This window comes from Danio rerio, chromosome 4 (genome assembly GCF_052040795.2).
Source record: "Danio rerio strain M-AB ecotype USA chromosome 4, GRCz13ab, whole genome shotgun sequence".
Taxonomy (NCBI): domain Eukaryota; kingdom Metazoa; phylum Chordata; class Actinopteri; order Cypriniformes; family Danionidae; genus Danio; species Danio rerio.
In genome coordinates this window covers 80,255,688-80,277,486 of record NC_141024.2, presented here as the reverse complement: position 1 = coordinate 80,277,486, position 21,799 = coordinate 80,255,688, and the positions used below count along the sequence as shown (strand labels likewise).

The window sequence follows — 21,799 nt, the reverse complement described above, 5'->3', positions numbered from 1 at the left end:
GTTGCACGGTTCATGGCCGTAGTTTCTTAATTTAGTGAAGGTCTCGTGGAAGAGATTTTATGTTCAGCGCCGGTCGCATCTGTGAAAGCTCGAGGTCGATTGTCGGGGGGGTATTTAGGGGGTTATAATAATCATAATAATATTATTAATAGTATTAGTAGTAATAGCAACACTAACAGTAACGACAATAACAAACATGGAGAAGATCCAATAACAAAATCTACCTCAATTTCTACACAGATAAATTAGTTCATTGTTTTCAAAAAAAAAAAAAAAAAAAGAAATGCCCGATCTCATCTGAACTCGGAAGTAAAGCAGGGTCGGGCCTGGTTAGTACTTGGATGGGAGACTGCCTGGGAATACCAGGTGCTGTAAGCTTTTCGAAGTCCTTCATTTGGCAGCTGATAGACTTCCCCGTGTCACAGCTTCGCTGCCATTATTTTTTCTCGCCTTCGAGGGCATTGTTTCTGTCGGTGCTGTGTCGATGCCAGCTGAGCTGCGCTCTGTCCCTGGTGCCGCGCCTGTTTTAAATAGCCAACTCTTGACGGCCTCTTTCGCTTACGGCCATACCACCCTGCAAATGCCCGATCTCATCTGAACTCAGAAGTAAAGCAGGGTTGGGCCTGGTTAGTACTTGGATGGGAGACCGCCTGGGAATACCAGGTGCTGTAAGCTTTTCGAAGTCCTTCATTTGGCAGCTGATAGACTTCCCCGTGTCACAGCTTCGCTGCCATTATTTTTTCTCGACTTCAAGGGCATTGTTTCTGTCGGTGCTGTGTCGATGCCAGCTGAGCTGTGCTCGGTCCCTGGTGCCGGGCCTGTTTTAAATAGCCAACTCTTGACGCCTAACCCTAACTCGACAGATAACCCAAATTTAACATTTTCAGCAGTAGAAATATTGGATAAATAGATAAAAGTTGTGGGTTTTCAGCATCTCACTGAGTACTCTGACACTTTAGAATGTAAAATTAAGAATAAACACACACATGTTGGTCATACAATTAAAATTTGACTTTTTTTTGCGCATGTGCTTGGAGTGCCTGTTTGATGGTAGCTCTTTTTTGATAACTCAGGGAAGGTTTAAGCTATTTTTATATAACCAACATCATTAAAAAACACATATTCTTAGCTTTCTAATGAGCGCACATGCACTACTGTATCTTGTTCAGAAATATTAAGGTCACAAGGTTAAATTGGCCAAAAGTTAGCGCACCTCTACTGTTGAAATAATTAAAATTCAACTCGACAGATAACCCAAATTTAACATTTTCAGAAGTAGAAATACTGGATAAATAGATAAAAGTTGTGGGTTTTCTGCATCTCACTGAGTGCTCTGACACTATAGAATGTAAAATTAAGAATAAACACACACATGTTGGTCATACAATTAAAATTTGACCTTTTTTTTTTGCGCATGTGCTTGGAGTGCCTGTTTGATGGTAGCTTTTTTTTTTGATAACTCAGGAAGGATTTAAGCTATTTTTAAATAACCAACATCATTAAAAAACACATATTCTTAGCTTTCTAATGAGCCCACATGAGCTACTGTATCTTGTTCAGAAATATTAAGGTCACAAGGTTAAACTGGCCTAAAGTCAGCGCACCTCTACTGTTGAAATAATAAAAATTCAACTCGACAGATAACCCAAATTTAACATTTTCAGAAGTAGAAATATTGGATAAATAGATAAAAGTTGTGGGTTTTCTGCATCTCACTGAGTACTCTGACACTATAGAATGTAAAATTAAGAATAAACACACACATGTTGGTCATACAATTAAAATTTGACCTTTTTTTTTGCGCATGTGCTTAGAGTGCCTGTTTGATGGTAGCTTTTTTTTTATAACTCAGGGAAGGTTTAAGCTATTTTTATATAACCAACATCATTAAAAAAACACATATTCTTAGCTTTCTAATGAGCCCACATGCACTACTGTATCTTGTTCAGAAATATTAAGGTCACAAGGTTAAACTGGCCTAAAGTCAGCGCACCTCTACTGTTGAAATAATAAAAATTCAACTCGACAGATAACCCAAATTTAACATTTTCAGAAGTAGAAATATTGGATAAATAGATAAAAGTTGTGGGTTTTCTGCATCTCACTGAGTACTCTGACACTATAGAATGTAAAATTAAGAATAAACACACACATGTTGGTCATACAATTAAAATTTGACCTTTTTTTTTTGCGCATGTGCTTGGAGTACCTGTTTGATGGTAGCTTTTTTTGATAACTCAGGGAAGGTTTAAGCTATTTTTATATAACCAACATCATTAAAAAACACATATTCTTAGCTTTCTAATGAGCCCACATGAGCTACTGTATCTTGTTCAGAAATATTAAGGTCACAAGGTTAAATTGGCCAAAGGTCAGCGCACCTCTACTGTTGAAATAATAAAAATTCAACTCGACAGATAACCCAAATTTAACATTTTCAGAAGTAGAAATATTGGATAAATAGATAAAAGTTGTGGGTTTTCTGCATCTCACTGAGTACTCTGACACTATAGAATGTAAAATTAAGAATAAACACACACATGTTGGTCATACAATTAAAATTTGACCTTTTTTTTTTTGCGCATGTGCTTGGAGTACCTGTTTGATGGTAGCTTTTTTTTGATAACTCAGGGAAGGTTTAAGCTATTTTTATATAACCAACATCATTAAAAAAACACATATTCTTAGCTTTCTAATGAGCCCACATGCACTACTGTATCTTGTTCAGAAATATTAAGGTCACAAGGTTAAACTGGCCTAAAGTCAGCGCACCTCTACTGTTGAAATAATAAAAATTCAACTCGACAGATAACCCAAATTTAACATTTTCAGAAGTAGAAATATTGGATAAATAGATAAAAGTTGTGGGTTTTCTGCATCTCACTGAGTACTCTGACACTATAGAATGTAAAATTAAGAATAAACACACACATGTTGGTCATACAATTAAAATTTGACCTTTTTTTTTTGCGCATGTGCTTGGAGTACCTGTTTGATGGTAGCTTTTTTTGATAACTCAGGGAAGGTTTAAGCTATTTTTATATAACCAACATCATTAAAAAACACATATTCTTAGCTTTCTAATGAGCCCACATGAGCTACTGTATCTTGTTCAGAAATATTAAGGTCACAAGGTTAAATTGGCCAAAGGTCAGCGCACCTCTACTGTTGAAATAATAAAAATTCAACTCGACAGATAACCCAAATTTAACATTTTCAGAAGTAGAAATATTGGATAAATAGATAAAAGTTGTGGGTTTTCTGCATCTCACTGAGTACTCTGACACTATAGAATGTAAAATTAAGAATAAACACACACATGTTGGTCATACAATTAAAATTTGACCTTTTTTTTTTGCGCATGTGCTTGGAGTACCTGTTTGATGGTAGCTTTTTTTTGATAACTCAGGGAAGGTTTAAGCTATTTTTATATAACCAACATCATTAAAAAAACACATATTCTTAGCTTTCTAATGAGCCCACATGCACTACTGTATCTTGTTCAGAAATATTAAGGTCACAAGGTTAAACTGGCCTAAAGTCAGCGCACCTCTACTGTTGAAATAATTAAAATTCAACTCGACAGATAACCCAAATTTAACATTTTCAGAAGTAGAAATACTGGATAAATGGATGAAAGTTGTGGGTTTTCTGCTACTGTTTTCAATTTCTTAATTTTACCATAAGGACAACCAAAGTTATGATTTTTTTGTCTTTTCTTTTGTAATGAATTGAATAATGATTATTTATGCAATGCCATTTAAATCAAGTTTTTTCTAAGCAAGAACAGGTTTTTTTTTTCAGTTATTAATCTTTAATGTATTGAAAATTTATAGTCGTTTTTTAAAGTGTATGTTAATTGTATATAGTTGCATTTGTTTAAGATTGTATATAGTTATTATTGTATTTTTTATATTATTATGTACAGACTTGGACAAAGCCAACAAAGACAAGGCAAAGCAAAACTTCTCTCCCAATTTTAAGGTGAAAATGTTTTTCACGAACGCCTTGTACTCCAATGCTTATAACCTCAGAAATGAAGCATATAGTTCATTGTGTATATAGTTATGATCATGTTTAGTGTTTTATTTTTGTCTTATTATTTTGTATTTTGTTATCTTTTTAGTAGTGTGTATTTTATGTAGATTTTTTGTTGAATATTAATATTATATGTATTCATTTAAATTAATTAATTTATTGAAGGAGTAAATCTGTTATAGGGATGTGCAAAAACCTCATTGTTTTGGTCATTCTTTAAGTCGATCGACTACAAAACCGGACAATCCAGTTAGGCACATATTTTAATATATCATTTTTTATATATATATATATATATATATATAATGTTTATTGCCTCTTTTTAAAGTGTTTGATTTATGTATATAGTTACAGATTGCTAATTAATTATGATTAAGAGTGTATATAGTTATTTATTATTATTATATATTATTATGTATATATGTAATAATTATATTGAGTTTTTTTATTTGTGTAATTGCCAATTAGCAATGATTATGATTAAAAGCATATATAGTTTTTCTTGTTTATTTTATTAATTTGGTAATAATGAACCAGATCACTACCGATATTCAGACAAAATGCAGCAGGTCACCTAAAGAAAACCACAGGAAGAATACTACCAGGAGTAGAGCATGCGACCTGAAGATTAATTTGACTCAACACGAGAAACCTCAGATGGCCAGGACTTGGGAAAATGAGCTTGTCCTAAACCCACGGGCGAGGAACCATTGGAAAGCAAGCCTGGTGCCCCGCTGTAAGAAGCCACATGCAGGTAGAACTGCTCTATGCTTTTCTTATATGACTATATCTTGTTCAGAAATATTGATGTCAAAGATTAAATTGTCAAAAAAAGAAAGACAGTGCAGCAGTATTGTTGTATAGCTGCAGATGAGCACAGGCCTCAGTGACACATGACCTGTATCCAGCAGAGGCCCTTTTGTTCTTTTGTTTGAAGGTGAGAAGATGCAGGTGTGTGTGTGTGTGTACACTGAAACAACATTTAATGTGATAAATAAATGCTGTTGTTTAGACAGAGATCTGCATCTGAACAAAGCTTAGTCTTTTAAAAGATATTAGAGTGCCTATCACCATGTGTGTTCATGGAGCTTGTTTCCAGCAGAACACTGAAGAGGCACTTATCCTAAAAGGCTGCATAGGTTGAAAATAATGAAGTGTATTTTCTTAATTTAAGGATGGCACATTTTTAAATGACACAAATAGTTTGAACAATCATTTATTATATCTCAAACACTGGCTCTGTGTTTAATTATTTGTTTAGTTTAAATGCCATACATGAATATACTGAAACAGAGCTTGATGACACTGACTATTTAAATTAATTTTTTTTTTTAAGAATATAAAATAACAGCACAGTGGAGGACTGTTAATTTTGCCTCAGTGTAGCAGATCCCAATCTGTACATAACTAACAATCACACCGGAAACAGCAGGACAGCTTTGCATCACCTTTTCTCCTTTCACACACACAAAATAGAAACACAAGTGCAGGAGAAACTTTTGCACGTCATTCCTCGTCAGCGTCTGAACAGGCCTTTTTCACACTTCCTGGTTCCGGTAAGCGAAGCAGTGTACCACAACATCCGGTTTCAATGCGACGGAGCAAGAAAGAATGGCAGGGTCATCTCATCGCTGTGATTGCCGCGTTCCCAGCTGCTCCAACTCAAAAACGACACTCTTACTTTAATGACCACGATCTCCCGAAAGACGAAGGACAGGGAAAATCATGGATGACAATATTAAAGGGGGTTGAATGCCGTTTCAAGTTATATGCGGGAGTACATTCTTATGCTGTATACACTTCAAAGCGGAGATTATTATGTTTCATTAAAGACTGGTGGTCTATGGTTCATTTTGATGAGTAATTATAATATAGACAAAACTCCAGTTAAACTATCTGCCTTCCACAAACAAGTGCTCATCATGGTCATTAATCTATAAGCATGATTTATCCCTACATTGTTGTTATTTTGGAATAATAGACAGTTCATACAAATGCAAATCTTTTTTTTAATTGGTTTGACAGTAAAATTATTTGTTTAGTCAGTTATATAATAAAGATGGTAAACTTTTCTTACAATGAAGTCCTTTATTACAAAATCAAAATATTACAAAACCCAGCAAGTTTTCAACTGTTATTGGTTCAATTCCTGCAGAGACATGTTATTCATTTATGTTATTTAGAGGTATTAATAAGACCATCCTTCTGATGCATCGTCTTTTGATATTACTAAATCTTATGTCGGCAAATTTTGTTTTACTAAATACCAAGAGTAATGATAGAGCTATTCATACTCTTTTCCAAAAAGAAATCATTACTGTACCTTATATTCAATTTTATTATATGTCTTTATTAAAGGGTGAATTGAAGAAAAGTGTGGCTGTTACCACAGAAATATCATGTTAGAAATAGAATTAAAGAAATATCCTATAAACTCATCCACAGGTTTTATCCAGCAAAACATTGTTTGCAAAAATTTAAAAGTGGGATTGATGTAAATTGTATTTTTGTAACGAATATGAGGAGACAGTTTTACACTTATTTTGGCATTGTACATAGTCAGCTTATGGGGTGAGTTGCAAAATGTATCAATAACGATTCTTTTGTGTTCAAAACCTCTTTCATCATTATGGATAAAAGTACATTTGGGCTTTACTTGATTATCCTAATCTAGAGGGAAAATAGTTTTATTTATTTAATTTGCTTATGTTGTTAACAAAATTGTACATTCATAAATATAAATTTACTAATATGAAACCAGATTTTAAGGTATTGATGACTGAAATATGCTTGTATAATACCAGTTTCAACTCTCTAAACAAGAAACTTGACCCACTTTAAAATGTGTGAACTCTACAATGTATTTCATTATTACATATGTTATATTACATTTTGATTATTTGCATTTTATTTATAATTACCCCCTGGTATGTACATTTTTGTATTGTAAAATGTTATTTTCTGTTCTTTAAATAAATAATAAAAATGAATATTATCCACAAGTAGGAGCTAACGTGTTTCCAGACTTGAGAAAACCTCACGAGCATTAAACAACCTGTAATGTATTAACCGATAGCAACTCGCCTGTATAGCTAACTTACCTCGCCATTCACTATATCTGACTCTGAATAAAAAGGAAGGAGGGGGTTAGCACAGTTTACAGACGGGACTACTGACATTAAACTCATCCTGCTGGATGTTAAATAGCCAGGTTAATCTAGCTTACGAATGGCTTGAATGAGCAGATTTTATGCTGTTGGCTGTGCACCTTACTGGAACCTGACGTTGCAAACGCAAACGGTAAGACACGTTTTCTGCACAAATTCTGCAAATCGGTATCATCTTTTAAAAGCTGTTTTATTAAGGCAGTTTTACACATTCACCGAACAACATCTTCTGGTCCAAATTATGGCAAAGTTGACCGTGAGAAAGTCATCCGCTGTCCCGAGGCTGTCATGTCTCTGCGACTCCTAGCGAACCCGGAAATATCGATACACTGCTTCGAAGGGCGCTTCCGGTGTTCAATTCCGCTGTGAAAAAGGTCTACTCCGGCTGAGGCTGACGCAACTCTCCCGTACTCTCCGAGAGCAACGCGTGCAACGCTAATTGCGGTCCCAATTAAACAAATGCCGAAATAATGTTCCTACGCCCGGTAGGCATATGATACATAAATTACTTGTTTTTAGTTTTGGGCATAATATTCACGAATATTATTATAAAAAATGAACATACCTCTTCCCTACTGGCTACATTAGCACACTGTTATAAATGTCAGTGTGTGTGCTTGAATATTAAATGTCATGTAAAAAAACAACATCTCAAAGCAAAAATAAATTATTTTATTAAAGAGAAACACTTTTTTTATGTTTGAGGTGAAATGGGACTATTATGTAAATGTTATAGAGCTGTAGTTTTCTGTGTGGTATTTATTGTAGTTAAAACAGCATTTATTAAAATTTAGAAACATTAGGTGCGTTCGACATGAAGCTCAGCTGCAGCCGGTGATCAACGAGATTAGCCGAGCGCAGGCGGGGCGAGGTTGAAAACGGAGCCGTCAAGACGGACAGCTGGACACTTCGGGACTCAAAGTTGCTGCAGTCATGATTACCGATCACATGGCGTCATCATATTTTTTTGTTATTTTTATTTATAACAACAAAACATTTACAAATAAAACAGAATACAGGCTCTTCAAACTGTAGTTCATTTTTAAACAATAAGAGAGAATTATGAATAAAATATATAACAAATGCATGAGAGAAATAAGAGGAAATGAGAGGTTAATATAAACATAAAAACGAACAGGTCTATTAAATACAAAGCAATAAGCATAAATTCTAGGAGTTAAACATCAATCTTTAGGCTAATACTTCTTGTTTGAATCTGCTAAAAAAGGGTTTACATATATGTACATTTATAGATATAAAAATTTCCCATGTCAAAACAAGGTGTTTTGATTAGGTCTTAATAAATGACATTATTTTGGATGATGAATGAATTTTCAAAAAAGCATTTTAATCCAAAAAGATTGTGTTGAAAAGAACAAAAGGTAAAATAAGTGAGCTATGTAGAAGTTTCCCAGAAAGAGCAGGTCGCCTTTAAACTGCTAGACAGGAAATAAAATAAATATTATATTATAATAATAAAACCATTTTATAATTATTTAATAAAATAGTTCTTTACTTTAATTTGTTAAGAGAGCTTTAGGGGGGCAGGATCAATGATGATGATTTTCTTATTTCAAGTCTGTAAGACTTATTTGAGTTCATATTTAGGTTATTCACTAAAATATACACTAAAATATATCATTTAAATCGTTCATGGAGATGAATGCAGTAAATAGTCTGTATAAAAAAGTAAAAAAATAAACCTGTGCAAACAAGCTAACCTTTATAACCAGATTATTTAACAAAAGATGATACTGCAGTAAAATATTTGTAGTCTTTTAATAAGCAAGATGTGTACAGGATAGAGAGGGTGTGAAAAGTGAATTGTTTGTTTTGAAACTTTTGAATCGGAATTTGTCCAATTATAAACCCGAAATGCACGTGTTTGTTGTCATGTGGTGAACTCGGCCAATCGTGTAATATCGGTGTCGTCATCAGAGCTCCTGCAGTCGCTCTTCAGAAGCTGCACGGTCTGAGTTTGCCGTCTGATCTCGGAGCGCTGTTGCGGTACTTTGATGCCACATGTGACAGTCACGTGGCGTCGGCGCAGCATCAATCCGGACAAGATTTCTAACCAGAATGCACCGCTTTAAGACAGATTTCGATCGATCTGCGCAGCGCTGCATGAAGTCGAACGCAACTATGGTTTGTGTTCAAGCTTGATCACATGATGATTCAACATGTCACATGATGACATTTTTTAAATAATCCAGATGCTTTCCCCTGTCATTTTCAATATTAATGTATTTAAAATAATAGTTTTCTCAAACTATTTATGAATCCACTCCCAAGTGTGTTACATGTCTGTACACTTTGGTTATTTTTTAGTCAGGCTGCAGATGAGCACAGGCCTCAGTGTCACATGACCTGTATCCAGCAGAGGCCCTTTTGTTTGAAGGTGAGAAGATGCCGGTGTGTGTGTGTGTGTCAATAGCCGCGTTTCCACTATCGCGCCTAAAGCGAGCGAGCCAAGGCCATGTGGCGTTTCCACTGTCACTTCCGGGGCCTAATCGGGCCAAAGCGGGGCTTTCTTGGGGCCAGCGGCCGGCTTTTTTCGGCCCGCCGAATACCTTGGGCCAAAGAGGGCCAGCCGGGGCTTCGGGGCGGAGTGAAAGGAGAGGCGGGCACAGTTTTCCGATCGCACATGAGTACATGCGCCAAACACATAAACAAATAAATAAATAAGAGAAAGAAAACATCTGGAACAAATTATAGGCTGGGGTCTTTTTTGCATATGATCGCCCTTATGTTTCTCTTTTAAATGTAAGGTTGTTGCATAAAATGGTAGTTTTAATAAGTCACTTTTCTTTGCTGCATCTCTTTGATGTTTCAATAACGCATACTAATCTTTACACCATATTAAAGACACAGCAGACAGTAAAGGATTTCCATAGGTTTTGTCAAGTTTAATACTGTAAGTGTGTTTTTGCGCGTTTAGATGCCTGTGCGTGTGTGAGACTGAGGAAAAGAGCGCTCCATTCATAGCTCTGTTGATGCCGCGAGCGGCTTTTTTCTTTTATTGTTATTGTTTTAATTTATTTTGGAGATAATACACTATATGAATACAACAGAAAGACATTAAACTTTACAATTTTCATGTCCGCTTTTGTAGGCTCAAAACAATAGTGTCATATCTAGATAAAATAGCCTAAGCTATATTTAAATAATTTAAAGAATTACAAATATCAGATAGGCCTATAATAAAATCACATTAAATAAATAAACCAATAAAAAACTAATAAAAGCTATAGCTATAACAATTAGGTACTATATCAAACTGTTTCAAATTTATACTAAACTTTCATTTTTCAAAAGCCTCTTTGAAAAAAAGATTTTCTAAAAAATAAATAAATAAATAAACACCGGCAAATGTTTTAAATATTATTTATAAAGTATATGGATACGATGAAATTAATCAAATCATGCAAACAGAGCATTTTCGGGGTGAGTGAAAGCAGAAATAGGCGACCTTTTTTTCTGTCTGCAGCTGCGCAGCACTTTTTTAGACGGAAAAAACTGCAAGTTCAAAATGTGTTCTGTGTCCTCAAACAAGTGTGTGTGTTTTTATATAACGTGGTAAAATTAAAAAAGGAAATTTAAAATACATAAAGAGCTTTATAGTGCATTGCTGCTGAGCGCAACGAAATATAGGCTATATTTTATTACGTGCTGCTCTTATGTGCTGAAACACTGAACACTTTCCTTTACTTACGATATAATAAGCAACGTCTTTAAATAAAGGGAATCACCTATTAAGTGTCATAAAGCCTATAGGGGGAAAAATAATCATGTTTCAGTTCTCTCCGGAGCATTTGGGATGAATGTTGGACAGCGTCTGTCTAGAGGATGTTATAAAATACATTTTATATCGAGTTATTAACGGAGAATTTTATATATGTGGTGTTATATTATGGATGTGTGCGCTCCCTGTGCTAGGTCCCTCCGTTGGTGGCGATGCCAGTCGGTCGGCGAGTAAATGAATATGATGAATGAAAACACACAGGCATGTGCGTATAGACATGCGTTGTACTGCTGTACATTATCGTGTCATTTGTTTGTTTTGGTTGTCCTATTTTAATAGTTTCGTGACGATGTGCTTTATCTGCATGATTCTCGCTGAAGTGGGCGGTTTGAGTGACGTTCGATTCGGGGGATGTTCTGGGGTCGGGGTTTGCTGACGCGCTGCAAGCTACTAGCCCCACAGTGGAAACGCGACATGATTTCGGCCTCACTGCTCAACCTCCCGGGCGATTGGCCCGGCCTGGCCCGATATAAGCCCTGGCTCGCACTGGCCTGATAGTGGAAATGCGGCTAATGCTATTCAGTCATGGTGCCTTCTGCGCAATACCCCCTTGATATTTGGAGATCTAGTTGACATGGACAATGATTACTGGAGACTGATACTGCTTTTGATTCAGATTGTGAACATTGTGTTCTCACCCGTTGTAACACAGGGTATGACTTATTTTTTGAAGCATTTAATTTCTGATCATCATAAACTTTTTAAGTCCATATTTCCTGAAAAAAAGATTGATTCCGAAGCACCATCTAAGGATCCATTATCCTAGATGTATTAGGAAAATAGGTCCACTTATACATATGAGGTGCATGCGATTCGAAGGAAAGCATACATTTTTTAAGAAGTCTGTAAAAAACTTTAAAAACATAACCAAAACCTTAGCCAAGAAACATAAATATCAGTTGGCTTTTCATTGGAGAGTTTTTATTTTAAACAATTTCAGTTTGGTCCTTTTAATGAAGTCTCGTCTCTACTTGCACTCTGGAGGGTAATTAGCTTTTAACTGAAACTTGGAATGTACCCACTGTCTCCACTACAACCTGGGTAAAAAATTATGGAACTGAATACCAAGTTGGAATGTTTGTTGCTCTTCTGTTGAAAATGAAATGCCTTTTTTAATAAGATTAGCAGTATTATTGTGAAAGACCTTATGACAGGCAGTTTTCATATGACCGTGACGAGAGAACTTACATTGTTCCCTGTTGTATTTTTGTTTCAGATTGGAATTAACTGTAAAGGTTTTTAAATGCTGTGACTGAATGTGAATGTTAAATGTGGTGTACCTTAATAAAGTTTTTGCAATCTTTTCTGCAACTGTCATGCCATTTTAATTTTATTGAAAGAACCAAAATGTAACAAAAGTGCTACTATAAATCAGTATTTTCAACACTCATTAAAGCTATATTCTAATTACACTTTTGTTGATCTTAAAAGTAGAGTATTAAAAATTAATGCTGTGAGTACCAACACTGGTGTAGTGCAGTAACAAAAACAAATAGTGTTGACTAGGTTCAAAATTAACAAGGAGTGTTGAATTTACACTTAGAGGGTGTGAAAGAGTAAACACTATCAAAAGTGTAAAAAAAATTACACTCTTAGTGTGGACACATATAGACCCTTTGCTGGTGTTAAATTTGACACTGTTGGTGTTATTTTTACACCAGCAGTTTTGCTGTGTAAAAGTAAAGAATCTTTACAAATAAAAGCTGCAACACAGGACAATTGAATGGGCTTTTTAAACTTCAGGCCCTGGTATACTGCAAACTAACAGTCCTGGAGCTCCACCCTCTTTGATGTGCAGTGTCTTCCCAGTTATTGGTTTCCCATTCAGGGAGTCAGACAGAGAACATCATCCAAAACAACACTAGCTACATGAATACACTGGAGAGTGGAGTACAGATGTATCTGCACCAGTACAATCACTTGCAAAGAGATTAAGCCACAGTGGTGCTGTTTGCCAGATGTTTTTGAAACTGTTCTTCTCTCATTCACTATTACTGTGTTTACGGAAAACGCAAGAAGCGAAACACATTTACAACCCCACCTTCTGCAGTGTAGGAGTGTTGGAAAACAGTATATCGTCAATCAGCCTTTTCAAACAATATTCAGACATGAAACATTCGTTGCACATGAGAAAAGGTTTTGCTGCATTTATGTCATGTGTGCAACTTTTTGTTCAAGTGTTTCTTAAGCTGCGCCGAATGATTAAAACTCTGTAGACACTGATCAGATCTGCAAGCTTTCTCTCCAATGTGAATCCTCTTTTGTGTGATTCAGATGCGTTAACTGTATCACACAACACTGTAACACTTGTACGGTCTCTCCAGTGTGAATTGTCTGGTGCAGTTTCAATTTTGGTACTGTAACAAAAGTCTTCTCACACTCAAAGCACGTAAACTTTTTCACACCAGTGTGGATCTTCATGTGTTCATTAAGGTTTGCTGATCGGTTGAAACTCTTCCCACACTGAGTTCTTGTGTATGGTTTCTCTCCAGTGTGGGTCTTCATGTGTTTATTAAGGTATTTGTACAGCAGTACAAAGTTACTTGTCAAATAAATTAACAAGGAAGATTATTTTTAGTTTAAGTTATTTAATCTTGTTTATTAAGACTGTAGAATGATGCATGAAAAAAATGACTGAATATTTTTTAAAGCATTTTGTGAAATGGTAAAATGTGCCCCCAAAAGTACAAGTGACCCCTGCCTGCAAATAAACATTCAAAGGAAATATATTAATGCAATTCAAATATATAAAATATGAATTGACGTTTACTTTAAACTTTAATTATTCTGTTTGGATAAAATTATTTTTAAAAGAGTGTCAAATAAAAAAAAATTCTAGAGTCACTCACCATAATTGTGGCTTAAGAGTATCGGTTCAGGCTCCGTTTAGGCACCGGTATTATTTTAAAAGTATCGATTTAGCACTGGTATCGAAACAAACCTAAATGATACCCAACCCTAGCGATTGGTCCATATTTTAAATTTCTGCCCATAGAGGTCATGGTTTGATCTACGATTGGTCTTACACAGTCAAGTGATGTGACTTCGCAGGTCAGAGTTCATCAATCTTGTTCTTTGCAAGGCAGTGAACTGCGAAACTTGTCGCACAAACTTGCTTTTCGGGTCTAACGCATTTGCGTGCGTATGAATGGAAGTCTACGGGGAGAAAAGTCCCGTGTGACCACGGCTTTTGTGAATGGTTTCTCTCCAGTGCATATCTCATGTGTGTATTAAAGTAGGATGATTTACTGAAACTCTTCCCACACTGAGGGCATGTGAATGGTTTCTCTCCAGTGTGGATCCTCATGTGTTGATTAAGGTTTGATGATTTGCTGAAACTCTTCCCACACTGAGTGCACGTGAATGGTTTCTCTCCAGTGTGGATCCTTATGTGGTGATTAAGGTGCGAGGAGCAGCTGAAATTCTTCCCACACAGAGTGCATGTGAATGGTTTCTCTCCAGTGTGGATCCGCATGTGGTGATTAAGATGTGATGAGCAGATGAAACTCTTCCCACACTGACTGCATATGAATGGTTTATCTCCAGTGTGGATCTTAATGTGGTGATTAAGGGATGATGATTGGCTGAAACTCTTCCCACACTGAGTGCATGTGAATGGTTTCTCTCCAGTGTGGATCCTCATGTGGTGATTAAGGGATGATGAGCGGCTGAAAGTCTTCCCACACTGAGTGCATGTGAATGGTTTCTCTCCAGTGTGGATACTTGCGTGTTGATTAAGGTGTGATGAGCAGCTGAAACTCTTCCCACGCTGAGTGCATGTAAATGGTTTCTCTCCAGTGTGAATCCTCATGTGGTGATTGAGGTGTGATGACTGGCTGAAACTCTTCCCACACAGAGTGCATCTGAATGGTTTCTCCCTAGTGTGGATCCTCATGTGGTAATTAAGGTGTGATAAGTGGCTGAAACTTTTCCCACACTGAGTGCATGTGAATGGTTTCTCTCTAGTGTGGATCCTTATGTGTTGATTAAGGCATGATGAGCGGATGAAACTCTTCCCACACTGAGTGCATGTGAATGGTTTCTCTCCAGTGTGGATCCTCATGTGAATCTTAAGATTATTTTTTCTTCCAAAACTCTTCCCACACTGAGTGCAGGTGAAACGATTCTTGTCTCTCCTTTTCAAAATACCATCAGTCTGTAAATGGGTTTTTCCCTCAATTTTGACATGATGTTCCTCTTCTTTACTCCCCTTATTCTCTTTAATTATGTCTGAAATAAATAAATAAAATATCAGTCTTAAAAACTGTCATCAAAAGCTGAAAAGTGAAAAGACACTGGAAACTGTAGCTGCGTCCCAAATCGCATACTTATGCACTATTCTACGCCATTTTGTAGTATAAATAGTTTAAGTAGTGTGTTCACACTGAAAACTCTTAAAATAATAAGTGCACTTTAATTACCCGGATGATGCACTCATTCAGCCGCTAAAATGAAGTGTGTAATGATGGACACTTCACGCACTCAACGACCGCAGGTTTGCCTACGTAGCGGAAGGGGCGGAGCTATCGGACGCACATGTTGGATAACTTTATTTATTTTGGATGGAGAAAGCAAAATTCTCCTACGAGAGTGATTATATCGCCTCCCGATGGTGAATGCGACAATACTCATGATAGGTATTATTTGATAATTCGGTCGTTTATTTCACTGATTTGGCGACCGTCAAACGTCATCAGGGAAACGGTTTGAATTTCCGTTTAGTAAAAAACACATTAGTGTGCCATTTGGGACGACACTACATACATGTACTATCCTGTTGAGTGTGTAAGTGCATAAGTACATAGTGCATGAGTGCATAGTGTATAGTGTGCCATTTGGGACGCAGCTATTGACTACACACACTCAGTGATTTAGCTGCACATTAAATGTAAAATAAATCAGATCATATTTTGTTTGGTCCATTAACATGTACACATTTAAGCAGATTCAATTCAATGAACTTCATGAATTGAAATAACCATTACAGTTTAAAAGAAAGAATGGTTTTACCTTCAGGCAGAATGAAAATTTAATTAGAGGTGTTCCCATATTTAACTCTTCTTTAAAATGCCCAGAAATATAAATTGTTCTGATAATCAGTGTCAGCTTTGCACATGAGTTTGTAGTTCTGTCTTTATTTACATTGTCATACTTTTCTCATGTGGGCAGTCGGTGGAATCTGTGCAATATATTATGCAAATAAATTTAATTTTGATAAATAAAATTATTCTCAAAAGTGACATTTGTATTGTATTGTATGTGCTGTGAAAAACAGCCACAATCAAGCCACTGTAAGTATATTTATGTTAAAGATAATATGTGCAATTTATATATTATTATAAAATTAATAATGTTTTGTTTAGGTACATTGATACAGCCACAATCTTCTTATGATACAAACACAGATTAAATAGATCTGATCATGTAAATGTTTGTACTACCCATACTGCACTTTTTTTTTTTTGCTCGAAACTGGATAAAAAAATCATCAAGAAGCAGTGTGTAAAATTGAAACTATTGACACTCAACCTTTAGCAGTTGTGCAATTAACAATGTTTTTTTTTCTTCTTATGTTCCTGCTCTCAGCTGTTTCTATCATTTACTGATGGTAAAAAAAATAGTAACTGAAGTGACCTTTAACTAGTATTTTGCACTTTAAAAAATATGTTTTGTTTATTCAATTAAGATATTTTTTCAAGGTCTTAATATGTATTCTTTAATTATTTTTTTATATATATTCTTATGTAAAAGGTTCACATTTATGCAACCAATAGTTAATAAATTGGTTATTTCCATACTTACTGTTGCTGACTTTTGTTCTCAGTTTGATCTAGCCGTTCATAAATTCCACTCAACGAAATTGGTAAAAAATTTGTGCTGATATCGGATTTGCATTGGTTCGTACTGAAGGCTGCAATATCGGTATTGTATCAGAAGTTAAAATGTTGTATCGGGACATCCCTATTGATTATCCCTATTTGCATCTCAATAAAATTATAAAAAAGCACATTAAAGACTATACACAAAATAAGACATTCACAAAGGTGTATCTTCTGGAAAATCACCAATTGACGGATGCTGCTTTTGGTTTTTAAAGAATCAAGCAGTTTAAAAAAAAATCTAATTTGCAGAAGAGAATTTTTTTTTAAAAAATTGCAAAAAGAAAAGATTAAACATCTGGACTGTTAAAAAAATTCTACTTCATATATTCTTTCGACTCCAATACAACAGTTAAGTTAATTATCAATGACGGAGTGTAAAGCTTGCGTGCTTCAGCAGAGCGTCCTGCTGTTTTATGAATGTGGAGACGGAGAGAATGCGCAGTTTAGTTTCACCTCAAGATATTGAAATAAAAACTAACACTGAACTGCTCATCACGCTCAAAGAGTTCAACTAAAATGTACATTTGTTGTTAGTTGCACCCGCGAGAAGCACAATGAACCTAACAAGCCATTCTTTAAATTTGATATTCTTGAAGTATGTAAAAAAACCTCAGATGCTTTGTCATGTTGGTTGCGACACTCTGCTTTATAACTTATTACTTTCATTACAATATTTACACTTAGCTTTGCCATTGTTTTTCACCACATGTAGCCACTCTGTTGAGCACATCTTGCGGTCCATCTCTAAACAAATGTTTAAACTATTACTGAAGGTGCTCTCCAGCGGCAAAGTTTCTGGCAGAGTAGCAAGTGGAAAAATGTGCATGCAGAAATTAGACAAGAGAAATCAAAATTTAAATTATATATCAAGTATGGGATTCTTAGCATCTAATTCCTGCCCGTTTTATTACAAGTTATGTTTTTTTATAGTTGTGGCTGTAATCATTTAGATTAAATTACCCTCAAAATCCTGCTAATTTAAGGCATAATTTTCAGCAAATTATGTTATAATAAAATAAATGAAGTAGCCTACCCAGTATAAAATACTAGTAGCAGACCTAACTTTATAGGGACAGCTCTGCAGAGTCAGCACGGGTATAAAAACAGGTGGTTTTATTCCTAATGAGAATATTTATTGTTATCAGACTTCACTTTCACATAAATACTCCTGAATTAATCAATCAAAACTCACAGCTAATCAGAACAGCCTGTGCGTGTAGCATCTCGTCAGATCATACTGAACTGTCAGTCAAAATCTGAGGTAAATCTTAAATGAAGCAAGACAAGAGTGCCTGACTCTCTTGCGTGTGTAGTTACAATAGCAACCCGACATTCTCCTCAGAATTTCCAACAAGCTTACTTTAATACGAAATTAAAGCTGGTAACAAACATGAAGTACAATTGTGGTGGCGATATGAGACGAATGCATTGAGTGACTGTCAGGAGGTGTGGCTATGCAGGACGATGGTGTGTGTAAACTCGCTTTCAGAAAAGAGAGACAGAAAGCACTTACTGCTGTGGGGCTGCCTCTGATAAAAACAAAAAAAACTCTTAAATAAAGTAAACAGGTTTAGAAAGCACAGCTGATATTGCTTCTTGATCCTGTGGGAAAGCAATAATAAACCGGTTAAAATATTTCTGAATAATATGTTGAAAAACTACGTTTTGACAAAACTTAAAACCACTTTGGAACAAACAATCAGGGCTGAAGCCCAACAACCTCCCGTGCCACTCCTGATCAGTTATAAACACCAACCTATTTGTTGTTCAGAGTCTTCATTTTTAATTTTGCAGGGTTCTGGATCACTCATGTTTTTGCTGTCCTTCAATAAACTCTTTACTGGAGCCTGATGGGAATATTCCAGTGTTTATAGCTGAACTGGAGGAGGAGACAATTATTCTAATTATATGCTGTGGCTAAAATGAAAATAGTGATTTTTTTTGCCTAAAATAAAGATCAAGATTTTCTCACGATTCTGCAGATGTAAAATAAAAGTTATGAGTGCATGGGCTATTATTATTGTTATTCTCAAACATGTGGTAAAGCAGTAGGCTTTGTGTAGCTGTACTGTTGGTTAAAATACTACATTTTGTTTAGACTTTTTTGGGAAAATGTACTTCTACTACAATACATTACTAATAGATTTTTAATAAAGTCAATTTAATGTAAACTTAAAATTTCCACACTCAAAATCTATTTAAGTGTTAGTGATAATATTGCATTCACATTAAGTGTACTAAAGTACAACTTTTGGGAAAATGTACTTCTACTACAATACATTACTAATAGATTTTTATATATTAACTTATTTTAAACTTAGGATTAGTATGTAAACAGTGTACTAAAATCAACTAATGTGCAAAACATTTAAAGCACACTTTTGAAAAACACACTAATAAAAGTCTTTTGGATGTTTTTTCTGTAGTGTACTTTATTGTAGTACACTAAAAAATTATTTAAGTATTACTGGTATTTAATATACTTTTGTCAAGTGTACTAAAGTCCTACTGAAGTATAAACATACTTTTAATTAGTATATTTATAGTGTAAATATATAGTGTATTATATTTTTTTTCACCTGGGTGAAGAACGCATATTGAGAAACAGCTTCTGTTTTTAGGATCTAAAAATTCATCCTTTAAAAAAATCTTAAGCAAAAAGATTCCAATGACGCGCCTGCTGGTACGTGAAGAATGTGGTCAATACTGACGAACGTCACACTCAGATGTTTGCATATCATCAGCATGCTGTAATCCATTTCTTACGCAGCAAAAGTCATTTTTAGACTTAGTTTGTTGGCCAGTTGTAGTCAGTGCAATGCTAAACGTTATTGTTCCACTATGTTTGTTCATTTTGTATCACATTGTCCCACAACAACATCATATAGTTTAGAATACTGGACAATGTTTTATAATCATTAATTATTTTAGTGTCCATTTCATTTAGCATATTTCAAATTGGGGGCATCCGCGTTTTCTGACATACTTTAAACCAGGGTTTCTGCAGGTGTCACCAAGTTAAATTTAGGACTTTTAAGTACAATTTCAATATGAATGAAATTTTAGACTCATAAAGGTCTAAAGGCCAAAGAATTTTTCAGATGGCCCAGATAGAAAATTTTAATATTTTAGATATTTCTTAGCAAAAGATCTTAATTATTGTGTAAAAATAAACAAGCTTTATTTGTATCCACACACTTTTTTTCCAACATAAACTTTATTTAAAATAAAAAAACAATTAACAAATGCTTTTAAAGTTTTAAAAACTATAATAAAGTAAATTTATGCACAACAATCTGTCCAGGTCGATGTCCTCAGCAGTAAATACATGGAGCACGTTTAAATGTTATTGTAAGGAAAATGATCAAAGCATTATGACAAATAGAGCTAAAATGATCTTTTTGAATAAAAAAGAGTTTAAAGTTTTATTGAGATGGATTGTTGGTGATTGTATGGGTTTTGACCAGATTGGGTAACAAAACATGAACAAAGGAAAATGAAGACTTGTCTATAAAAGATTTAAGACCTACAACAAAATATTTCAGTAAATTTAAGACTTTTTAAGGCCTGAAATTTGGATTTTGGAATTCAAGACATTTTAAGACTCCGCAGAAGCCCTGTTTAAACACAATAGCGCTGGTAATTAGTTATTAAAATAATGATGTAATTCTAGATAGTGTCTGTGAGAACTAGTAACAACTACTAGAAACAAGTTTAAAGCCATAAAGAAGTCGGAATTATGATCGTGGCATATGCAAATGGAAAGCACTAAGCTAACACTATCACTGTAATAGCAGATATCTTCTATGAGAATACTGTAGGTCAAATATCGTCAGCTCAGTTAAACTTTTTTATATAGCGCCTTTGCTCAGAAACGATTTACAAACAGTAGAAGAACAAGAAAAGCAAAAACCTTAAGAAGTAGAGAAATGGGAGACTAATAATACATAAAACAGCGACAAAACACCAAGAACAAGTAACAAGAAAGAAACTGATTCCTGTCTTTCAATGAGTGCTTATGTGCATTTAGGAGACTTAGGCAGCACACTCAGGGCTGCAAGGTTTAATTTATTCTTGTTATTAAAATATATCTGAATGAGGATCAAATGACTGAGTAGGTCTTTGAGAATGAAAACTAACCTGTTTGTTCCTGCAGATCTTCCTGTTTGACTGTGAATGTTTCTTCAATCTTCACATCTTCACTCTCCTCTTTAATAAACGCCATCTTTATAACAGTGTGGAGATCAGTCGCTTCAGCGGGAGTTTTTCTCTGTGTTTGGACACTTTATCCTGTTTAAAATGAACAAAACAATAAAAATGTTCGGTTTAAAATGAATAAAACAATGAACAAAAAAACAAGAATGAGCTGATTAAAACTAGTAACTTAACTACTTTTCTTATATATAGTGATGTATACTTAGAATGGAATGACATTATGTTATATAATAAATCGAACCTTCATTAAAACAAACAATAAGCCCCACCACTGGGAGTAAAATAGTATTACGTTGTATAAAGGGTTAAAATAATATTGTCAACAGCAGGTACAAAATTAAGCACTGAATGAAAAACTGAAACTTTAATCAATCCGTTTATATATGTTTAAACGCTTTAAAACAAACCTTTCTCCAGTGAAATAACAGTGTGGGAGCGGCGCAGCCTTATGACGTCACACGCCAAGCCAAAATAAAAATAAAATAAAATAAAAAAAATTTTTTTTGTTTAGCTTTTTTGACACTTACCTTTGGAGTAGGCCCAGCTCCAGCTTGGAACTTTAGGGTGGGCCAAAACAAAAACATAAAAAAAAAAAAAAAAAAAATATATATATATATATATATATATATATATATATATATATATATATATATATATATATATATATATAAAGCTTAAACTTAAGACTTAGCCTG

The 21,799-nt window shown here is 34.8% G+C and overlaps 1 protein-coding gene and 1 non-coding gene across 9 annotated transcripts; one reads left to right on the top strand and one right to left on the bottom strand.

Annotated features, from left to right (window-relative positions):
- Positions 1-556: 556 nt before the first annotated feature.
- Positions 557-675, top strand: LOC137493862 (5S ribosomal RNA). The gene has a single exon (XR_015489357.1). It is a non-coding gene; the product is annotated as a 5S ribosomal RNA (ribosomal RNA).
- Positions 676-12,308: 11,633 nt separating this feature from the next.
- Positions 12,309-21,567, bottom strand: LOC108183925 (uncharacterized). Of its 8 annotated transcripts, XM_087248891.1 has the most exons (5): positions 21,512-21,567; positions 21,030-21,179; positions 18,646-18,768; positions 18,403-18,491; positions 12,309-15,237 (listed from the first exon to the last, which is right to left on the bottom strand). In XM_087248891.1, the coding sequence occupies exon 5, from the start codon at positions 15,068-15,070 to the stop codon at positions 14,060-14,062; it is 1,011 nt and encodes a 336-aa protein (XP_087105017.1). In that variant the 5' UTR covers positions 15,071-15,237; positions 18,403-18,491; positions 18,646-18,768; positions 21,030-21,179; positions 21,512-21,567; the 3' UTR covers positions 12,309-14,059. The 8 variants fall into 8 exon arrangements, 5 of the variants coding, with proteins under 5 accessions (XP_087105017.1, XP_087105015.1, XP_087105014.1 ...); XR_015483363.1 differs by lacking the exons at positions 18,403-18,491; positions 18,646-18,768 and having other exon boundaries at positions 12,309-13,708; positions 13,857-15,237; positions 21,346-21,567; XR_015483362.1 differs by lacking the exons at positions 18,403-18,491; positions 18,646-18,768 and having other exon boundaries at positions 12,309-13,708; positions 13,857-15,237.
- Between the last annotated feature and the right edge of the window lie 232 nt (positions 21,568-21,799).

Bases quoted from the DNA above. Each gene is read 5' to 3' on its own strand.
- LOC108183925 (XM_087248889.1), bottom strand. From the start codon at position 21,114: ATGGCGTTTATTAAAGAGGAGAGTGAAGATGTGAAGATTGAAGAAACA. The intron at 15,238-21,029 runs GTTAGTTTTCAT...TATTTATTTCAG, and splicing joins AGATCTGCAGGAACAAACAG to ACATAATTAAAGAGAATAAG.